The 22934-nt window shown below is 37.2% G+C and overlaps 4 protein-coding genes across 4 annotated transcripts in view; 2 read left to right on the top strand and 2 right to left on the bottom strand.

The window, feature by feature from the left end:
* Nucleotides 1–10259, top strand: part of LOC110059650 (dnaJ homolog subfamily B member 4-like) — a 110559-nt gene extending 100300 nt beyond the window's left edge. Inside the window, exon 3 of the transcript XR_016205529.1 lies at nt 9997–10259. The gene's annotated coding sequence lies outside the window, so the exon portion shown is untranslated. The remainder of the gene's footprint in view (nt 1–9996) is intronic.
* On the bottom strand, nt 2556–9248 carry LOC149116997 (uncharacterized). The gene is made up of 4 exons (XM_089282714.1): nt 9090–9248; nt 7595–7701; nt 4824–4899; nt 2556–3612 (listed from the first exon to the last, which is right to left on the bottom strand). The coding sequence occupies exons 2-4, from the start codon at nt 7674–7676 to the stop codon at nt 3537–3539; spliced, it is 234 nt and encodes a 77-aa protein (XP_089138840.1). The 5' UTR covers nt 7677–7701; nt 9090–9248; the 3' UTR covers nt 2556–3536.
* On the top strand, nt 9277–22910 carry LOC110059602 (prostaglandin reductase 2-like). The gene is made up of 4 exons (XM_089282710.1): nt 9277–9690; nt 19508–19678; nt 20096–20296; nt 20660–22910. The coding sequence occupies exons 1-4, from the start codon at nt 9292–9294 to the stop codon at nt 20999–21001; spliced, it is 1113 nt and encodes a 370-aa protein (XP_089138836.1). The 5' UTR covers nt 9277–9291; the 3' UTR covers nt 21002–22910.
* LOC149116996 (uncharacterized) lies at nt 13357–15243 on the bottom strand. Its single transcript, XM_089282711.1, has one exon. It carries the CDS (start codon nt 15169–15171, stop codon nt 14227–14229), a length of 945 nt encoding a protein of 314 aa, XP_089138837.1. The 5' UTR covers nt 15172–15243; the 3' UTR covers nt 13357–14226.
* Nucleotides 22911–22934: the final 24 nt, after the last annotated feature.

Here is a 22934-nt window from a genome sequence, read left to right as displayed (position 1 = left end):
ATGTAGTTAGATTAATTAGTTGGGCCCTGGGTTTGAGATGGTTCCTCCCCTAAGGTTTTTTCCTTGGGTTCCTTTTCAGGGTATTTTTCGGACCATTTTCGGACCATTTTCGGTCATTTCGTCATTTGACATCACTTCAACCAAATTTCGACTTTTATTTTCAGACAATTTTCGGTTATTTCATCATTCGATATCATTTTGACTCGATTTTGCCTTTACTTTGAAAGGACTGTGTCGATCCTAGGTCGGTTCTACTTCGGTATTTTTCCGGCTTACCTGCGTTGTCGGCACATCTCCCTGCTTAGTTGCGCATTTAAAACCAATTATCTTTAGATGTTTTACTCAATGATGGTGACGTTAAGCACTGTGATTGAGTGGAACTATTTCGACCAAATTATTTCTAAGAATTATTGCGGCAAAATAATTTTGGCATAAAAGATTCAACCAGACATTTACAATAATATAGATAACTGGAAATTTAAGCCACTCAGCTGTGAAGAGGAAGACTGTTTCTGCTACTCCTCTTCAGTTTAGTGGTTTAACTGGTTGTAGATATCAGCAAAGGCATCGTCAAATAAGCAGTTAGGAGGGAATATAGGACGACTATGCACACAATACAGTTTAGATTCAATACACATTAAAACACATTTTAGGCCAATTGTCTGATGTCACATGTTGGCAGTTTGACACTGTCATAAAATTTTGGGCCACATTTTTCTTTGTACATTAGAATACTTAAAGTCAATTGTCTTGTCATGACAGTTTCAGCTGTCAACCAAATTTTTCAAAAATATGTTGCATTGGCCCATGTGCTGCTTCACTTCAAACTTTAAGCTAGTTGTATAGAATTTTTGGAAAATGAAATCTACATCACTGAGCATGGAAATTAACATGGAGAGGACATTTGCTGTGCAACACTCCACAATCTGGCATGAGGTATGTGAAAACTTACAATGTAACCATCTGTTGTCTTGCACTGGAATATATCATCCATTCTTAATCTTGCGTTTTTAACAATTGAGTTGTACGTGAAATATTCAGTAATTAACATACATCATTTGAACTAGTTTTGTCAAGTTAATAACCAGATGTGTAACAGTAAGGAAGAGAAGAAAGCAGAGATCGGAATGTTTGTCACATTCCAGTGCAAAACAACAGACAGCACTTTCGGTCTTCGGTTCGGCTTCAGCTTCACCTTCCAACTCGATCGACAGTTCAACTTCAATTCGGCTCTCAATTGGCTACAATTTATTATTCAAGGCTTGGTAATGAGTTGTAATCATTGGGGTGCCAACTGTAACTGGTACAGGAACACTTGGAGTTTCTTCGGATGCAAAATTTTTTCAAATAGGATCGCGCCCCCTCCAATGTGTTAATTTAGGTCCTGTGGATTAATATAGTAATGCTGTAATGTACTGTACTAATAAAACAAGAAAAAAAAACTGTGTCTCTGTCATTTTCTTTAACTTTAAGGCAGTGTTGCTTTTTTCCAAATTATTAAAATTAGCATTTTGTGTGTCAAGACCTTTCATTCAACTGAGCCCATTATTGGGGCACACTTGGTCAGTCAATTTAGGTCTTGTGGATCAATGCAGAAATAACTCAGCCCAGCCCAGCCCAGCCCATTTTTGGGGGCATAGTTAAAACAGAGTCATGTTAGGTCCTGTGGAGTAATTTAAGTCAGATTGTGGATTAACCTGGAAATGATGTAATGTTTAGAGAGGAAAAAATCAAAATAAAACCAGAAATCTTGTGCAATAACAGTTTCATTGAAAGTGACTTATTAAGCCAAGTTTTGGTAGCACAGTTGCACAGTAAATTCAGGTTCAATGGATTAATGCAGAAATAAATCAAACAAGCCCATTTTTGGGGTGCAATTGCATAGTCACTTTAGGTCCTGTGTATTAATGTAGAAATGGTTCAACCAGGTCCCTTTTTCGTGGGCATACTTGCACAGTCAAGTTAGGTCCTGTGGAGTAATTTAGGTCAATCTGTGGATTAATGTGGAAATAATGTACTGTATCATAAAAATAAAACCAGAAAAACTTGTGTCTTAGTGTCATTTTCTTTAATTTTAAGCAAAAGCACGAGACTAGAAGAGCCCATTTTTGGGGCATACTGCTGTTGTGTGTTACAAATTATCCAAATTTCTAAATCAAAATTGTCATGTTTGTATTTTAATCTTGTGCCCATTCCACCCACATAGTCAACTCAGGTCCTGTGGATTAATGTTAGTAGAAGTAAGTCAACTGGGCACATTAATATTTTGGGGCACACTTGCAGTCAATTTAGGTCCTGTTGAGTACGTTAGTTGATATAGCATACCGTTGATTAATATTTTATAAATAATGTAATGCATAACAACAGAAGCACATCATCAGGTAATATGCTTCTAGTCATAACAATAAAACCAGAAAAACTTGTGTCTTGTGGTGTGAGAATTTTTTTAATTTTGAGCAAAAGCACTAATCTTTTGTTTGGTCAGATGGTGGATTTATGTACAAATAATGGAATGTGTCATACATTAAAATAATAAAACCAGAAAAACTAGTGTCTGTGTGAATTCTTTAATTTTAAGCAATAGCACTTTCGTTAAATGAGACTAATCATGCCCATTTTTGGCAGCACAGTTGTACAGTAAATTTAGGTCCAATGGATCAATGTAGAAATTTCTCAACCAAGTGTTGTACTGGCAAAGTCAATTTAGCTCCTTTGAAGCAATTTAGGTCAGACAGTGGATTAATGTACAAATAATGGAATGTGCCATACATTAAAACAATAAAACCAGAAAAACTAGTGTTTTTGTGTGAATTACTTTAATTTTAAGCAATAGCACTTTAATTAGATGAGACTTGTCAAGCCCATTTTGGGGGACACAGGTGCACAGGTGCACAGTCAATTTAGGTCCTGTGGATTAATGCAGGAATAACTCATTACCAAACCCATTTTTGGAGGCATATTTGCATCGTCAATGTTGGTCCTGTGGAGTAATATCTAGCTCCAACTCTGGATTACATGTAATGTGGAAATAATGTAATGCACTATAAAAATAAAACCCGAAAAACTTGAATCTCAGTGTGATTTTCTTTAATTTTAAGCAATAATAGAGCTTTCATTAAACAAGACTGATCAAACCAATTTTTTAGGGGCACAGTTGTATGGTTAATTTACATCCAGTGGATTACTGTAGAAATAACTCAACAAAGCCTGTTTTGGGGGGCTTTGTACTGGCAAAGTCAATTTAGGTCCTGTGAGGCAATTGTGGATTAATGTAAAAATGATGTAAATTATGCATCATAACAATAAAACCAGAAAAACTTGTATCTTAGTGTGATTTTCTTTAATTTTAAGTAACAGCACTTTTTTAAAATACAAGCCCATTTTTGGTGAATAGTGTTCCTGTGTGTGCCTGACAAATTTAAATTTACAGCAACATTTTTCAAATTGCATTTAGTTTTGGGACTGCCCGTTCTGTTTGGAATTGAAATTGTGGCAAAAATATTATATTGGCCATGGAAATGCTTACGGGGTGTCACCTACTGAGCTTTGATTGTTTTGCAGGGTAACCTCTCCACTGCTGCATGGCCACACCCAGTCATGAAGAAACAGCCTCTAGGAATCAAAAGGTAAATGATCTTGTTTTATTATGGACAATTGTCTGTAATTTTATGCCAGTAGCTCAATGTACATTACATAAAGAAACAATTTTGTACAGAAATAATTTTCCAAGTGTGTTAATTATGGAAAAAAATCAACTTGAAATTTTTCAGCAGTGCAAAACAAAATGTTCAAATGTGAAGTGGTAATTATCTGTAAACTTGGAGGAGTAAAATTTTAATTTTAATAAATTGTTTATATTTATATTTGATTGTTTATATTTATATTCTGAACGTGTATGTGCTAGTACATTCCAGTCCTTTAGTGCTCATATCATGCACAGCAGAAAAGTCAACACCGATCATCCATCTATTAGCCCATAATGAGAAGTTAAGCTGGAAAGCCAGTGAAAGAACAAAAACTGACCAATTCTACATCCCGAATGGTGAGCTAACTATAATAGACAAACAGCTTTAAGGATTCTGGAATGGCACAAGGTAAGTAATAATCGAGAGGAATTCCTTTTAATGGAACTTAGATTTCATTCCTTCACTTCAACATTCCATTCTTCAAATGAATTATTCAACACTCAAACAATTTGCAATTTACAGCAAACATAATCAGACCAACAGTTCAATTTTGAATTTGGGTGTGCTTCCCTTGACGTGATGCACAGTTATTGAAGCACAGAGTAAAATTAAATTTCTAACAGTTTAGGTTGTTTTCTTAGTCTTTTTAGTGCCACAAACAGTGTCTGACATTCAGCGTAACAACAAACATATACTCATTTTAACAATCCATGTACCTTTCATGAAGCTTTCTGCAGTTGCTGTCATTGTGATCATCACAGGAGATGATAGAACACAGTGTCTGACATTCAGCTTAACTTCAGTTCTCACACTCATTAATAACTCATCAAGTTAAAAACAAAGAAAATCACAACTGTGAAGGAGGTTTGGATACCCAGTCTTAATTAGCATAGATTTTGACGATTTTACTTCTCTGTTTACTCCTCAGTATTTGTTTTGATTTACAAGATACATGTATATCAAACACTTGTGACAGTGTTTCATCTGCTATCCAAACACCTTGAATTTCATCAAAAATACTCCGCTGTGTTGTATTTCCAACTCTCATCTCAGTGTTTGGATATTCCAAAGAAACACTGTCATGCATGGTTGATATATTACGACAAACATCATTTCTTCATTCAACAATCCATGTACCTTTCACAAAGCTTTCTGCAGTTACTGTCATTGTGATCATCACAGGAGATGATAGAACACACCAGATATTTCAGATCTGCATGAAAGGATAACATGACAGAAATAAATGGCTGGTTAGCTCAATTTGAAAAGGTGAGAATAAAAATAAATGAAGGGATGCGTGGAAAAAGATCCCAAGTGACATCAGATAGACTGCAGGCTTCTCCTTGCAAATTGCTTTTTGCTTCCTTCTATGAACAAGGAGAATTCAATATCAGATCAAAAGTCACCTAGTGCTTTTTTCCATGCACCCCTTCAAATGTTAAGATTGATTCATCCAACTGAGAGACACTTATAATTTATACGGGTTTGTGGCATCATAGATGCATAAAGCATAGCTGTAACCCTTTGCACGTATTGCAGACAATCATACTATTAGTGGAATTTTCTGCAGACTTCACATAAGAAATAGAAATTCATATATGAAGTCAAATTTAACCTTTCAATCATGACAACATTCCAGTACATTGATCATCTTCAAAGTTCTAAGATAAAAGTACCCTTACATTGACCCAGGTTTGCATTAACCTTCAGCATTTTTTCCCACTGTATTCTATGACTTCTTCCATAGCATAAATGTTTATCACAAACTCAATAATTATTGACGTGCCAAAGTTTTTCAATGTTATTTTCAGGCAATGGGCAACAGGTGATCAACATTCTGCTAAGGATCAGTAGGTCAATCTGGTGCATGATGTTCAAGATAAAATCTGGGGAGTTTTGCTGACAGACAAAGACTGTGGGACTGTTTCAATTACTGTGTTGGATAATCTCTTGTTTTATAGTTATAACTATTAACACTTAAGGATGGTCAGGTTGTGAAATGTCATTTTGCCTTTACCAATCACGGGATTCATATATATGGACAATGTTGTTGATAATACTCAACTTCAGTCAAAGGATCAGCCGCTCAATCTGGCATTATGTTAAAAATGTTTAAATGTTGACCATGGGATAGAATACAAAAAATCTTTTTTATATGGTCTTGATAATTAAATCAACGGAACATTTGGATACGCAAAGAAATTTTCGAGATTTTAGTCCATTCAAACTGCCTGATTATTTATTTCTTGCAAAAATCCATTTCACTAAAATTTGTTTCACTGTTGTCTAGGTTTAACTATACAAGTTCTAGTGCCACTGTTTTTTTTTTCAGTAGACTAATCACATCACATGCAGACTTGGGTCAACACTAAATGAAACTTCTAAAATATTTATAAGTGATGATCATACAAGCTATTATTTAGAAATAATAGCCTGCATGTTATTCAGAAATAATAACTTGAAAGCATCACTTGAAAGCTATGTGTGTAGTATTTAAAAATAATATCTCAAGAGCTATTATCTTGAAAATTAGCCATAGCTTGCATATTCAAGGCTAATAATTTTAAGAAATGATATCTTTTAAGCTATTGTTTACAAATAATAGCTCAAAAGGTTATTATAATTTTAAAATTATTATAGCTTAAAATTTCATTTTATGTTAATATCCAAGTATGCATTTGATTGCACAAGTCTATGCTGAAAATAAAGTTCCTTGACATTTGCTTGTATAGCCAGACTGTGACAAGCCTGAAGCAGATCAACACACATTGATTTCTGTTGGGTCTGAGAAAAAAGTTACACAAGGTCAAATTCAAATTATTCTATTTTATTATTATTGACTTATTTTCATAGCTAAATATGGAATTGGCACTTTCAAATCTCAACAAACTATCATATTCAAGAAATTGAACTTGGGACATTGAGATTTCTCCTTTATTTTGCTTTTTAAGCTGAGCTAATCCTAACACATAACTATGCACAACAACTGCTGCATTTAACGTTGGAGAGTTCACAGTGTTCCAATTCAGATTTATGTTCCAAAAATGTACCAGAAATTACACAACCTTGAAATAATTTTTTTTAAGTGGAAGCAAAAACCTTTTAGAAGATTAAAATTTGGTGAAAATTTTAAAAATGGGTAGTGTATTTCATGAGAGACAGATTGACTAGAAATTTTTGACTGAATTGCAAAGTATGGTCTCTTCAAGCCAAAACATCTTCCATGGGAAGTTAATTTTGAGTACCAATGTCATGCCCCAGTATGGTGACAATGAACTGCACTTGTTGCTGGTGAGGGTTGTCCAAAGTCAGATTGGTCAGATGTGTACAAGAGGTGAATTGTGATACTTATCATGATACTTGGAGGCTATGTTACCTTAATTAAAAGGAAACTGTAAAATTAATATAAAGTTGAAACTCACTATCTGGAACTCTGTTATCTCAAACACACCTTCATCTTGAACTCAAGCATTTCCCTCTGGACATGCTTAAAGTTCAATCTGTCATTTCCTATTGGTTCTCTGGAACCCCTACCATCTTGAACAAATTTTCTTTCGACTTTCCCTTAAAGGTTTGAGATAGCAGGGTTCAACTGTAGTTTACAAAGTAAGAAACCCACCAAAGGGCAAGTTTCCAGATAAAAAATGTTGTTGAAATGATCATTCTGTAACTTATTAAAGACTTTGGTATTTTATTAATGTCAATATAATTATTTTGATATTGATAGATTAAAAACTGGAAATTATAGCACTTTTTAATGTTTTGATTTTGTGTTGTACTCGTGAGTTTCATCTAAGACTACTCGCATGCAATTTCTCAAAGTAAAATCAATTGATTGCTGAATCAATATACATTACCTGTTTATTGGTTGCCATTAATTTTAGTCAATAGCTGACCTTATTTACTACCTTTGTCTGAAGGTTGCCATGTGGTCTCTGCACCTGCACAAAGTCCGAGCCAGCAAGTCATGTGAGCCAAAATGCAAGCCATTCCAGTTAGCCTAAATAGCTCCCCCCTAAAAAAGGTTTCGTTAGTAAGCTCGTGTTTAGCCTTTACATGTTAGGCCCAGTTCATATGTCACATTTCTGCCATGTCAAATTCAATTCAACAAATTAAATTCGACAAAAATTCAATATCTGAATCGGCTGCCGCATTTCTGCCGCATGTTCGACTGGTCTTGTCACATTATCTGACAGAAATGCGACACTGATTCAGATGTTGAATTTCTGCCATGTTGAATCTAATGCAAACATTATGAAAACTGAAACCTTCTCTGATGCCTTTCACTAGGGCGCTGGGGGGGGGGGGGTATGTGCGGCCCAAACCTTGAAACCTGTAACCTATTTCGTACAAAAATGTTATTTTCCATACCCTATTTCAGACCTGAGCGAAAAATTAATATCCCATTTCAGAGAAGGGGTACAAATAGACCAAAATGGTTAAAATCTATAGTGTTTCTCAGGCTAAAATCGTTCAAAAGCCATACCCGGCTGCACATACCGTAAAGCCCATATGAGGGAGGACCCCCCTGGGGCTCTCCCTCATCTGGGCTATATAGGTAATTGCAGCCCCAAAGGGTATGGTGTTAAAGCTGTTTTGGTTACAAATACAGTATCGATTTTGGTCATAAATAGGGTATGGTTTTTGCACTGAAGTCTTCAATTGGGTATGCTTTTAGGAAGCTACTTTTTCATCATTATCGATAAGCCCACCAACAAAAGCCCTTGGCAAATTATATTAACGGCAATTTAACATTGGTCTGAACCCCAGAGGCAGGGGAGGGGGTACTCCCAGAAAAATTGGGTGAGGGTGTGCAGCCCACTTTCCAAAACCCTAACCCCATTTATGACCAAAATCTGTGATATTCCGCTACCCTATTCATGACCTGACCAAAATTCAGCACCCTACTTATGACCATAGCGACTGGCACAGTTGCCCTAAACATAATTTATGAAGGGCTTTTGATGATGGTCTTGTCAATAATGATGAAAAAGTAGCTTCTTCTAAAAAACATACCCAATTCAAGACGAGTGAAAAAAACATACCCAGTTTGAGACCAAAATAACCAAAATTGATACTCTTTTTATGACCAAAACGGCTGAAAACCCATACCCTTTGGGGCCGCACATACCTATATAGCCCATATAAGGGAGTAACCCCCCCGGGGGTCTGAACTAGGACAACTAGCGAAATAATTAGAAGGCAGGGCTGAAAACAGGGTATTGATTTAGTGTACGGTCATAAATAGGGTAGAAAAAATCGCAGATTTTGGTCATAAGCAGGGTAAAGATTTTGGGATGCGGAGCCGCACAACCCCATATAATTTTTCTGGGAGTACCCACCCCGGACAAATAAGGTGCTCGTCTGTCAACCAGGGGATTATGACACATAGGATTTCCTTACCCTGAGGAAGATAAAAAAGACTGCTTCACTCCTTTTACATTCCTTTTGATTGGTCAGAGGCCAGGGTCGACCCTATGGACAAGTTTGTCATCTTCTAGAATCCTAGAAGAGTACAGGATCTCCGCCATCGCCGCAATCTTGAACGCTGCGACCGAGAACCTTCCGGTCAAAGGGCCTGGGACCAGGGCTTTGTTCTCTCCCCATGCCCTTGCTCTCCAACAAAATCAAAATGGCGACGGAGTCGGCGTCCGAAACTTGTGCAAGAATCGTCTTCCGCAATCGTCCAGGGGTGGATAAAGTACCGACGGAATCCAACTTTGCTCTAGAGAGAATGGAAATTCCACAATGCAAAGAAGGAGAGATCTTAGTTAAAACGTTGTATTTGTCAGTAGATCCGTACATGAGATGTCGAATGAACGAGGACACTGGAGCAGCTTACCTTACTTCATGGACTATCGGCGAGCCGCCAGCTGGTGGTGGGGTGGGGAAGGTAGTGCGAAGTGATAGTCAAAAGTTTAAAGTAGGAGATATAGTGGAGTCATTCGCGTGGCCGTGGCAGGAATTTGTGGTTTTCTCTGACGGCAACCCAAACCTAAGCAAGGTAGGCCAATAGCGTTTCACATCTACCACCGGGAGGTGGTGGGTACTCCCTAGAATAAGCCTATACGGGGAGGCTCGGCCGGAAAGAGGTTTTTTTTTTTTTTTTTTTGTAATTTTTATTTTTTTTCAACATTTTGGGTTATAATACATACAATACAACACAAGACATAACACTAGTTACAATACTTACAATACGTCATAACTACAATAGATTACATACAACAAATTATAATTACTAATCGTAGCCTAATTATACCTAAAGAATATACAATGCGTTGTTTACAATAGTGCAGCTACCCAAATACAGAAAAAAAAAAAAAAAAAAAAAAAAAAAAAAAGAAAGTAAATTAGTGACATGCTGAGAAGGAGAAATTACAAATTAAGCTCAACTATTATTAAGAGATGGCATTAGTTTTTCCCACTTTTTGTGATGTTTATAAAGTTGGTTATTTTTGGTAGCTATTTTTTTTTCAATGTAATAAACGGTTTTTGTCTTTGCTAAAAATATTGTTAATGTTGGTTTAATTTTATTTAATTTACATTTATAAATAAAAAACTTTCCTAGCAGTATCAAGTGATTCAGGATAATAAAGTCTTCGTTGTTGTTGAACACTCCAAACAATATATTTTCAAATGTCAAAGTGTCCAAAGATACATTCTGGTTTGAAAGCCAAGAAGAAAAAGCCCGCCAGAAGTCTTTTGTTGTATCACAATAAAAGAGCAAATGTTCGAGGGACTCAACCTCTTTCAAACAAAAGGTGCACATTGGTGATTCAATCATTTTAAAACGGAATAACCTCTCATTTGTGAAAATTATATCGTTTAATAATTTATATTGGAACTCTCTAATTTTTGTTTCAAGTGTGACAGTGAATGGTAAAGAATAAATTTTTTTCCAGTCTTCTATAACCTCTGGATATTTGTCCTTCAACTTCCTTTTGGCGGTTGGAGGAGTTTGTTTCTTTGTTTTAAATCCTTTATACAAAAGTTTTGAAGAGGCTTTTAACAGATCCGATTTGGTTTCGTCGATATAAATATACACTGTATCCAAATGCTGTTGAGGATATAGTTGCTGATGTTGAATATGTGATTCTTTGATAATTAATCTCCATTCTTTTGGTATGGCATCTACAATTCCTATTAATTTGAAGTACTGGATTGGAGATAGATTCGCTTCCAACACTTTAGGGCTTTCAAGAAATTTACCCGTATCGGATAACAAGTCACCAATTTTAATAATTCCTTTAGTAAACAAATGTTTTTCAAAAAGAGATTTTCCGTGTATCACAATATTCCTATTATTCCAAATAATTTGGTCTACAACATCCTCATAGGTGGCTACCTTGGATTTCTTTAAATTACGAAATGCCTCTAGACACTCTTTGTAGAATATTGGAAGATGAACCGGTAGTTTACTAGTTTCAAAATCACAGAACAGGATGAGTTTTCCGCCTATATTTCCAAAAAAGAAATCATCTAAAATAGTTTTCCAAGTGCTGTTGCTCTCTCCTAGATACTTTTTTAAGATCATCACTCTTTGAGCCGATATCATGGATTCAATATCAAGCATTTTTAGTCCTCCATTTTCAATATCATTGATAAGCGCGGTCCGTTTAATTTTATCGTTACCTTTCCAAATGAAACCGAAAATCAGTCTGTTTATCTCCTTGACAAGATCGTTTGATATTGAGATTGCAGTCGCTTTACTCAAAAATTTTGGAATAATGAAGGTCTTAACTATTTGAATCTTACCAATCAGGGTAAGACCCCTCCACTTCCACATACTCAGCGTTTTTTTAATAGATTTGAATATTGAGTCGAAGTTTGCTTTGTCTCGTGATGGTTTGTGATAGTCAAAAACGGTACCTAATATCTTGATTGATTTTCGCACTTTGTGAGTAAAGTCATTTTGTACTAGTTTATGTGGGCCGATACCAAAAACTTCTGTTTTATCGTCGTTAATTCGGAGACCAGAATGCAATGAAAAAACCTTTAAAGTTGTACAAAGTCGCGAATATGCATTTATGTCTTTTAGAAAACAAGTCATGTCATCTGCAAAAAGCGTGAGTTTGATCTCCACGTTTTTGACCATTATTCCTTGTATGGTTTTATCCTGCCTGATTTGACATGCGAGAACTTCCAAAGCTAAGATGAATAATAAAGGTGATAGAGGGTCACCTTGTCGTACACCACGATGGATACAGAAAAGATCTGTAGTAAAGCCGTTATTTAAGATACAGCTGGATATGTTTGTATAAAATGTTTTTACCCATTGTAAAAAATACGGTCCAAAATTGAATTTTTCCAATACTTTAAATAGATATGTATGGTCCAGAGAATCAAATGCCTTTTCAAAGTCAATTGCCATTAGAATACCTGTTGTATTTGTGAGTTTTGCCAATTCAAGTAAATCATCGATTGTTCTAACTGCATCAAATGTAGACCTTCCTTTGATAAAACCATTTTGATTATGGTGAATAAGTTCTGGCAGGATTGGCTCCAGCCTTCTAGCAAACGCTTTGGATGCAATTTTAACATCTACGTTGATCAGTGAGATAGGTCGCCAGTTCTTTATAAATCGTCTATCTTTATCTTTTTTCTCCAATAGGGTAATCATTGCCTGCTTTTGCGAAGTTGATAGTTGCCCGTGTTGGTGAGAGAAGTTTAGAGACTTTTCGAGATACTTTGCAACCACGTGCCAGAACGCCAAGTAAAATTCCACAGTTAAACCGTCACTTCCAGGTGTTTTGTTTTTCGGAAATGTCTTCAATGCTTCGTACAGTTCGGATCTAGTAAGTTGTTTATCTAAAGTCATTTTCTCTTCATCAGACAATTTTTTAGTATCCACTTCATTAAGGAAACGATCAATTGAATTCTCACCTAAATTATACGAGTCTCTATCACAGAGTTTTTCATAGAAATCATGAATCTCTTTCATTATTTCTTTTGGGTCTGTTATATATGAATCATTATCCACGGATAATTTCCGTATACATGTCTTTTTCTTTTTAGCACTTTCTAAATTTAAAAAATACTTGCTATTCTTTTCGCCCTCTTCATACCAACTCACCCGAGATCTTATGATTGCTCCTTGTGTTATATAATCATAATGGCGTTCGTATTCTGATTTGAGAACTTCTAAATCGCAGAGATTTTCAGCACTTGGGTGTTCGTCACATTTTCGCTGACACTCTTTTAATCTAATTTCCAAATTTACCAGCTCTGACCTTCTCTCTTTTGCTTTCTTCTTACTATAACCAATCGTTTCATAGCGTATTTTATATTTTAAATAATCCCAGGTAACCCGCGGGTCTTCGATTTCTCTACTTTCGTCTACCCATTCACCGATTTTGTTTCTAATTAGGTCTACATATTCTTTATCTTCTGACAAACTTGCATTGAATTTCCAAAAAGACGGTCCATAGGTTGAGTTCTCTATACCATTAATGTACAACGTAATGGCGGAATGGTCAGATCTAATAGCAGGGATAATATCGACCTTATCAACCTCTTCCTGTATATTATTTGATATCAACCAATAATCTAACCGCCGTTGAATCATTGGAGTTTTCTGTCTCCAGGAGAAACGTTTTAATTTTGGGTTTCTGATTCTCCAGATGTCTATTAGGTCAAGAGAAAAACATAGATTTTCTATCTTTTTGGACGATTCTTTCAATTTTGGAGATCCTCCCGATCCATCCAAATCTGGGTCGCGGATAACATTAAAGTCACCACCTATTATTATTTTGCAATCAGTGTCAATTTCCAATTTGTCGAATTCGTTCTGTATTTCGTCGTAAAAGATGCATTGTTCGTTGGTCTTATTTGGCGCATAGATATTCAAAAATAAAAAAGATTGACCTTGAACAAGACCTTTTAGAATGATATACCGACCTAGATTATCTTGTTTACATACCTCAAATTTACTGTTAAGCCCTTCTTTGACTAGTGTTAAGACACCTCTGCTGTGTTCAGAACCATGACAAAAAAACAAGTCTCCTCTCCACTGGGATTTCCAGGTGTTTTCCACCTCGGATGTGCTGTAGGTCTCTTGTAGAAAAATTATATCAGCTTTATCCTTCATACACCAATGAAAAAGTGCTTTTCGTTTATCAAAAGATCTTATCCCCCGAACATTTAAGGATAGGATACCAAAATTTAAATTAAGTTTTGTAACTTTTTAAGGACATATTTAAGTGAAAAGGCGAGCAGTTGCAGAGAATGAGATAGTAATCTTTAGTAGATGAGCTAATGAAAAAATTTGCATGTCTCTTGAACAAAAAAAAGGTAAAACTAATTAATATTGAAAAGAAAAAAGAAACAAAAGAAAAACATTTATAACACCTACAACTACAATTGAACATGTATGTAAAACAGTAGCCAGCGATAAAAGCTGTTAATTGCGCTACTAATGGAATAGGTCTTGCACGCATTGCGCTAACTAGATGACACGCATGCAGCTCCATTTTTAAGAACAAGTGTGAATGAGGCTTACATGTTATGAATACCTAGATAGAGAGTTTATGTTCCAAAGAAATTAGAAGATTCGTATACCCTCAATAAAAAGTTTGTCCGGCTCTGATCTTTTGAAGAACGCCGATTTTCCGTCTTCTTTTGCTTTTTTGAACTTAGGCATTAATTCCTTTCTGCGGTCCACAATTTCTTTCGGAAGGTCTGGCGATATTCCGAAACCAGTTCCTTTCAGCTTTCTTGCACTTGACATGACTCGCTCTCTGTCGGAGTATCGCAAAAAACGTGCGATTATTGGTCTTGGTTTTTCTTGCGATGGGTCGCGCTTGCCAATGCGGTGCACTCGTTGATACTCAAAAGAATCCGCCTCGCTGATGTTAAGTTCCTTCTGTATAAAGCCAATTAACACCTCTTTGACATTTTCTTCTGAGAGGTGGAAAGATTCAGCAATGCCGTAGAAGCGAAGGTTTTCCCGTCTTTGATACACCTCCATATACAACTTCTCGTTTCTTAAGGCCTCGATCTTTCCCTTGAATTTGTTTTCGGTGTTTACTGTATTTTCTTGGATAGTTTGTTCCAGAAGCTTTACTTTCTTCTTTAAATTTTCTATCTCTGTATTTGCGAACGACATTCCTTCATCTAACACCTTCAGTTTTGTTGTGGCGTCCCTGCTGAAGCTTTCAAACTGCTCAGCTTTATCCTGTAACTTGTTAACCTTTCCATCGACCACTTTCACAAAACCCTCAAGGATGTCCAATTTCTTTTCCATGTTGTCTAACTTCTGCAGAACAAGGTCTAGCTTCGGCATTACAGAATTAGCCAACTCCACGGCAGCGGCGGTTTCGTCTTCTTCGCTCGATTGCACCGTGTCAGACATGTGCAACTTGACTTTGGCTTTCTTCTCCAACGGTGAAAGGGATTCTTCTTCCGACGAGTTGGATACACTTCTCCAAGTTGGCCCAGTTCTCTCTACATGAGTTTTTCGTCTGAACTTTTCTCCTTTTTCTGCCATGTAGAGGCCTCCATATACGAATTTTGAACGGAGCTAGCAAAAACACGTCTATACTCTACCCATGCTCGGCCCAATCCCGGCCGGAAAGAGGTACCTTTTCCAGGTTTCAGGTATACGAAAGGGTAGCCATTTCACAAGCTGAAGTATGTGAAAGGGCAGGGAAATCTGTCATTTACGAAAGCCGAGGAGGGACTTCTGACTTCAGACTTCCGACTTCTGAGTTCCGACTTCTGACCTCTGAGGCCCAGTTCAGACGTTGTGCTTCTGCCGTGCCGAACTAAATTGCAATTTGGTTCGACTGTAGCACAGCAGGAAATCAACTCTGATTCAGACGTCGTGACAGAGTTGAATCAAATTCAGCATTTACTGAAGCCTCGAAACAATTCTCCTCCTAACTCCTCGAGGAAATGCAATCTCGCCAAAACACATTAACATAATTTATGAATTTAGTTTGGCGCAACAGAAGCATGACGTTTGAATTGCTGTCGTGCCAGAGTCGTGTAGCACGGCAGAGCTTGTCGAACTTAATTGCTTGCTGAACTTAATTCAAAAGTTTGATTCAGATGCCGTGCTTCTGCTGTGTGTTTGTCGAACTTAATTTCCTGAATTTAGTGCGGCATGGCAGAAGTAGGACGTCTGAACTGGGTCTAAGTTCCGACTTCTGACTTCCGACTTCTGAGTTCTGAGTTCTGAGTTCTGAGTTCTGAGTTCTGACTTCCTACTTCTGAGTTCTGACTTCTGAGTTCCGACTTTCGACTTCCAACTTTCGACTTCTGAGTTCTGACTTCCAACTTCCAGCTTCTGACTTCCGACTTCCAACTTCCGACTTCCAACTTCCGACTTCAAACTTCAAAGTTGAAAGGATCGATTTTCGTCGTGCAACTTATCTTCCTGGAAATCGAGTCAAACTTAATCAAATCAGAATTGTATAAACACTTGTCCTGAATTGCGGTCGTTTCGCCCAATGGCCCATTCGCCCAAAGACGTTTCGCCTGATCTCAGAGTCGATTCGCCCGAAAAAAAAGTCAATTTGCCTGGACCAAGAGTCGATTCGCCCGGACTAAGAGTTGATTCGCCCGGACTAATAAAATCCTGGATAATCCTTATGTTTTGTTGGCTTAACTTATCAAACATAAAGCATTTAATGTGTCCTAATCTTTGGCGATGCCAGTTAACTGTTGAGTTCAATTTGTCACGCGTTTATTGTAAACGAAAGCTACCCATGGATACATCTATTTACCACGCCGCCAATAGACACTTCGTTTCTTGCAAACAAACTCTTTCCATAGATACATCCGTTATTTGTTTTCCCTTTTTGGCGTCTGTAGTATGCATAAGCTGAATCGTTCATATAGGTTAGGATACTATCATGTAAATAGGATTTTTAAATCATATCCAATAAAATATGGCGTTACTTAAATCATAGCGTGGTTTCTTGCATTTTTAGTAGACATTTGCATATCGCAATCGATAACGCAATACGGTAGAATGTGATTGTGAAAAGTTCTGATAAACATATCCAAAATATGGGGAATACGAATAACGTATCTATGGACAGAGTTTGTTTGCAAGAAACGCGTGATAAGTCGAAGTGTCTGGCGTGAAAAATAGATGTATCCATGGGCAGCGTTTGTTTACAATAAACGCTAAATTGAACTTAACAATTTACTGGCAGCACCAAAGATTAGGAAACATTAAATGCTATATGTTTGATTAAGTTAAGCCAACAAAACATACTTGATTAACCTGGATTTTATTAGTCCGGGCGAATCGACTCTTAGTCCGGGTGAATCGACTCTTGGTCCGGGTGAATCGACTTTTTCTTCGGGCGAATCGACTCAGAAATCGGGCGAAACGTCTTTGGGCGAATGGGTCATCGGGCGAAACGACCTGATACCCTTGTCCTCAGGCATCGTAGCTTGATTAAGAATGAGTTTGAATACAATGTTTATCACAATGTTTATCACTGCTGTTTGTGTTATATTCGTAGCCAAATCAGATGTCATGTTTCAGACCAGTGGCCCGTTTCTCAAAAGCTCTGGAAACTTTTCAGGCCTGTAAAGCCATTAAGTTCATCTGTATCTAAACACGGAGAAGTGTATACGCCTGAAACTTCTGGTATGAAGGGAACCTCTGGTCATATTAAAAATATGTGAATAAAACAGCTCTGTAATGATATGGTTCAAGATTTTGCTATGGCTTTCCGGGTGTGAAAACTTTTCGGTACCTTCGAGAAACGGACCCCAGATTTCAATATTTGTATTATTATGCCTCGGTAAGTTAGTGTTAAGTTAGTTCGTATTTGGGGTCAAATTATTTTCTTAAACCAAACAATTGCCGCTGAAGTGGACATCAAATATCTGAAATTTATGCCCCTGAGCGAGATGATGAGCATCCCCGACTCTTTCAAAAGAGAGTTCCTCTCCACCCCAAACACTATTTCTGGGGTAATGTCACACAATACGCAGTTAAGAATTCACCTTTCTGTTGTTTAAAAGAGCTCGGTCACGTGGTGAGACTATTCACTAAGTTAATTTACTTTGCAATCATATCTGTCAAAATTCAATTGTCCTTCAGTGCCACCCAATGAGAAACATATCACACAATGAGATATATTGTTGTTATTTACATCATAAGCCGATGGACCCTTATACCCTTATTTTCTTCTAAGTGGGAGGTAAGAGTTGGGAATTTTCTGGGGCATGAAATTTTTTTCTCACATTTTGGGTGTGCATAATTTTTTTGGTGGGCAATAGCTTGTGCAAGATTTTTTTTTAACATAAAAAAAAATCAAAATAATGATAGTAAAAGCACTTGCTCAATTTTTTTCTTGTGACTCCCCTTGCACGATATTTTGTTAGTTTTTGCTGTGCAGGATCTTTTTTGGAAATTGCCCAGCCCCCCTCCCCCCTAAAATATAATGATCCATCCCTAATAAACATTCGAGGAAAAATACACTGCTCTAGTTGTTTGGAATCAGGCTCAACAAATGTCTTCATGAAGGATAAAAAGAACATAAGATAATTTTAATTCTTACTAGGGGTTGTTAGAACTGAAGTCTCTTAATCTGAATTTATAGTGAATGCAGAAAATTCTCAGAAAATCAACAAGATAAAGTAATGTTTTATTCAATAATGTAGTATGAAGGGCTAGAAAAGTGGCACAAAATGACCAGTAGAGAAAAGCGATTCCAAACGCTAAGTATTGCATTCGCTTATACACAAAATAAGGTTGGCACGCTACATGCGACCAAACTGTGTAAAATTATATAAGTGTCTATATGTGATGGCACAATAAAATTTGTTAGTTCAGTTCATTGCGATCTTTGTTTGGCGACGTCTTTGACATGGTTTTGAAAAACAAAGCCTCTGTTCCTAGTTTTTCAGTGAAATTAGATTTAAATAACAAGTAAGTACAATTCAGCTTAACACCAACTTACCGAAACACAACTACACAAATATTAAAATCTGGCCCGATTTCCATGGAAATAGTCGCACGTTGGAGAGCGATCATTTAATTTTTGAAGTTGGAAGTGGGAAGTGGGAAGTGGGAAGTCCCTCCTTGGCTTTCGCAGTCATTTAAGTATTGGGACGTTCCAAAAATTTTCCCCATCTGGGGATGGAAGAATAGATGCCTGCCAAATTCCAACAGGTCTCGGATCCAGCAAGAAAACTGATACTGTCAGGTCTTAATTTCAATAGTAATGGGAAAGGAAGATTCCGACAAGGGCAATTTTCTCAATTTACTGACTCTGACAGTGATAATTTTTAGAAATTTCATATTCTGATAGCCTTGTTTCTTAAAAAATAACATTTCCTACCCCCACTCCTATGAAGAAAATTGCAGATTCAGACAGGATCTACTCAGACCTTACCAGAATATACCTTTCATGGGGGTGGGGTGGGGGGGGGGGGTGCGGATAAGAAATGGAATGTTCCATTTACAAAGGCCTTTCAAAAAATGTTTCAAACAGATGCAGCTCGTGGATGTATCAGGTAATGCTTGATGTTCTCACGTAATATTGTTCAGTTAACTTCCTTCCAAGGGTTTAGAAATGGGATGCAATGCTCTTAAGTAGGGATGTGAAAGAGGTACCTTTTTTCAGGTAGTGGTATATAAATATAATTTACCACAAATATAATACTTTATTGATCAAGAGTTACTTTACAAACAAAATGAGTAAACTGATAAGCTGCAAGCTTTTTTGCTTCTAAATTAAACATCTTTCCCACCTTTACAGATAAAAATTAAGCTCTTTTGGGGGGTGAGGGGGGGGGGGCAGTATAAGGCTTTTAAGTACCCTAATTAGCATTGGTAATGGCTTTGTATCTGATAGGAAAAGAGCCCATTCCTTTGTTCCAACCCATCTCTGTTACTGGGTATAGTTGGTTTGACTGGATTGACTTCCTATTTTGGCATCAAAGAAAGAGCACACATCACAGCTGGTGCTAATCAAACTATTCTCATCAGCGGGGCTGCTGGAGCTTGTGGGATGGCTGCAGGGCAGGTGAGGAACTGATTGCTTTAAGGAAATTGTTCTGATATGAAATGAAATGCTACTAACTGTCATAGGGACTGCATTTTTCCCTAAGGTTGCTTTCCTTGTGGCCATCACTGCTGACCAAAGTTCATGCAGGCTCCAGGGCTGCCTTATGTAAAACAAATGAGAAACATTATTGGTTAGAAAGAGGATGGGGTGAGATCCCTAGGGGAAATGAAGTGAGAAGAGAGGGCAGAGGGTAGGATTCCCAGGGAGGTTGGAATGAGGAGAAACAGTAGAAGTAAAAATACAGAAGGGTAAAGGAAATTGGAAGTTGAGACCGCCCTTTCTAACACCCTTGCTCTACACACACATTAGTTCCAGGAACACTGATCGTTCTACGAGTTAGAAAAGGTTGCATACACACAATTTCTCATTATCCAGATTGCTAGGTTGGAAGGATGTGGCACCATTATCGGCATATGTGGGTCAGATGAAAAGTGCCGCTTCCTCACAAAGGAGATGGGTTTTGATGATGCAATAAACTACAAAACAACAAAGAACATCAGTGAACAGATAAGAATGAAATGCCTAACTGGAGTTGATGTGTACTTTGACAATGTCGGAGGTGAAATCAGCAATGAGGTGGGTTAATATTTTCTTTCAGAATCTTTAAAAAACCCCTAGAAAGGTTATGTTCCTGTATTTTTCTCTTGATATTTTAATATCAAATGAGTTTAGTGTGATAATGATCGGGAAATGTTTTGCTTTTTCACTGGATAAAATTATTGGGTACACCTTGTGAAACACCTTACTGTTTACACAAAGGTTTGTGAGCTTGCAAATATTATGACATTTGGTCAGGCTTGATTTTTTCAGGCTTTCATTTCACAACTGCTTAAGTTGTTTGTATAACTGCGATGATCAGTCATGTCTTCACATCTTTCTCCGCAGATCAAATATATGATCTTTCATATATTCACTTGTATTAACTCTTGTTTATTCCAGGTGATTCGTTGCATGAATGAGGACAGCCATGTTGTTTTATGCGGGCAAATCTCAGTCTACAACGAAGATGTTCCTTACCCTCCACCAATCCCCCAGGACATTCAATGCATACTCAAAGACAGAAATATAACACGTGATCGTTATCAGTTAATAAGTTACATGGAAAAGTTCCCGGATGGAAAGAAACAGCTAGAAACCTGGGTACGAGAGGGAAGGCTAAAAAATCGCGAGACAATCGTGGAGGGGCTGGAAAATATCGGTAGAGCATTTGTTGATATGATGAGTGGTGGAAATATTGGAAAGCAAGTTGTGAAAGTGGCGGAAGTAACGGGTTCAAAATGAAAAGCCACTCACTGTAAACTGCAATCACAGTAAGATATTACTCTTAGTTGCAGAAGACCAGAAGACGCCGGAAAAACTAAGATTGCTTTTATACTGTGGAACCTCGATGGTTACGGCTCGTTCAGCCCTCAAGTTGATTGGCCCCTAGCCAGGTAGCCCCCAACCAAAAATCTATTAGCCCTCATTAACGCTTAAAGAACGAGAAATAGACAGTGTTTTTTACTTCTGGTTGGGTGCTAACCGGTTAGGAGCTAATCGACTTGGGGGCCGGTAAACGACCGGATACCACCTCGATATAACGAAAGGACAAGGGACTGACAAAATCTGTTCGTCATAGCGAGGTTACGTTAAATCGGGTGTCTTTTCCATATACTGTACTGTTACTAGGACGAAGAATAACGTTCGTTATATCGAGGACTTCTGACTTCGTTATATAGGGGTTCGTTATATCGAGGACTTCGTTATATAGGGGTTAGTTAGATCGAGGTTCCACTGTACTGGAGGTACATCACTTGAACGTCCGGCAGTTTTACACAAATAAAATAAAGCAGATATCGAGGTTTACATGTAATAATGCCCACGTTCTGAGTAATAGAAATAGTCTTCAAGTGGAAATACTAGATGCCAATATTCTGGGTTGTAACTTACGTAGTTCTACTGATCAAAACAGTGGCCCTTAAATCTGCACTAATGTGTTGCATTTTCCGTTTTATGTGCATGACATTTCAATTAATTTTAAGTAATATTACTCAGGGATGATGAAATGAGTTTTCCATTGATAGAAGTTGAATGGGGTCAGTTATTTCAGCTGAATACAACGTTACTAAGAAATAATCCAAGTCGTAAAATATCCGCGCGTGTCTTGCTAAGCTATTTAAAAAGTTGTTACTTACATGAGCCAGCAAAATCGATTAAAATTCAAATTAAAACCCGGTTGTGTACATAAATTACTAATCTTAGCGGAGTTTGGAAGCGTATTTTCCTGCCAACAAAATATCAACAAAGATTTAATCATCCAACGAGGTTTAAACTGCTTGTTTTTACACTGCAAGCCGTGACAAAGAACAACACCAAATAGAGCTGAGTAGATTGCGTCAGTTATTGGAAAAAGAGCAGCATTGTAACAAGATTGATATATTTTTAAGTCCCGATTACAATCGAAGATGCAATCAGCCGAAGTTACGGACAAAAATAGAGCCTCGACAGCGAGACTGGCAACAGAAAGCAAGCTATCGACGCAGAAAAAACGCCGGTCAAAGGACATCACAGAGCTCAGGGTGGAGGCCGAGAACTTGAAAGTTTCTTTGTCGAGTTTGACGACGGAACGCGAAAAATCACAAGCCAAAGAAAGAACAGCTTATTTTGATGATCTGTTTCAATTGTTAGAGACGACGAACGTGAAAATGGATAAAAAAGTGCTCGAGCACATTGCCGATCTGCTTAAACTTAACGTTCATCCGGACAATATTTTAGAATTTCTGAGGACAGTGATGGTGAGAAAGGAAGAAGAAGAAGAAGTGATTTTTATTTAAAGATGCAGCTAGTTTCTCTACCGGAGATCACCCGTGAAAGGCAATGTTTCGCATTTGTTTACAGACTTTCTAAATTTGATTACTGAGGAATAATTATTTTGTTCCTTTCAGCTGCAAGATGTATTTGTAAACTTCTTTTCTTATTTTCCCTCGTATAAGTGTCTGATAATCATGTTTAGTTATTCTAAAATGTCATGATTTCTTTTAAAGTGTTTAAATTTTTTGTTTTTGATTTTAATTCCAGCTGAATAACTTGTCAACTTCGCAACTTAAACAGTATTTCACCTGTTTTCGGTGGCAGAAGTTTTTGTGCTCTTGATTGTTAGTTTTTATTTCGTTTACACATTCTGCATGAATAAAAAATGATATTAGTAGCATCTTAATGCGACGTTTCTGGCACA

Source organism: Orbicella faveolata, unplaced genomic scaffold (genome assembly GCF_042242905.1).
Source record: "Orbicella faveolata isolate gen_17 unplaced genomic scaffold, um_ofav_v1 contig_12, whole genome shotgun sequence".
Classification (NCBI taxonomy): domain Eukaryota; kingdom Metazoa; phylum Cnidaria; class Anthozoa; order Scleractinia; family Merulinidae; genus Orbicella; species Orbicella faveolata.
Note: the sequence above shows the minus strand (reverse complement) of the source record. Positions and strands in the feature narration are given on the sequence as shown.

Excerpts from the sequence above, each read along its gene's own strand:
- LOC149116997 (XM_089282714.1), bottom strand. The coding sequence starts at position 7,676 with ATGGCTTGCATTTTGGCTCACATGACTTGCTGGCTCGGACTTTGTGCA. Across the intron at positions 4,900-7,594 it reads ATGGCAACCTTCAGACAAAG|ATCTGAAATATCTGGTGTGT; the intron begins GTAGTAAATAAG and ends CCTTTCATGCAG. Across the intron at positions 3,613-4,823 it reads TGCAGAAAGCTTTGTGAAAG|AGGCTGTTTCTTCATGACTG; the intron begins GTACATGGATTG and ends TTTGATTCCTAG.
- LOC110059602 (XM_089282710.1), top strand. The coding sequence starts at position 9,292 with ATGCCCTTGCTCTCCAACAAAATCAAAATGGCGACGGAGTCGGCGTCC. Across the intron at positions 9,691-19,507 it reads GCAACCCAAACCTAAGCAAG|GAAAAGAGCCCATTCCTTTG; the intron begins GTAGGCCAATAG and ends TGTATCTGATAG. Across the intron at positions 19,679-20,095 it reads GTGGGATGGCTGCAGGGCAG|ATTGCTAGGTTGGAAGGATG; the intron begins GTGAGGAACTGA and ends CTCATTATCCAG.
- LOC149116996 (XM_089282711.1), bottom strand. The coding sequence starts at position 15,171 with ATGGCAGAAAAAGGAGAAAAGTTCAGACGAAAAACTCATGTAGAGAGA.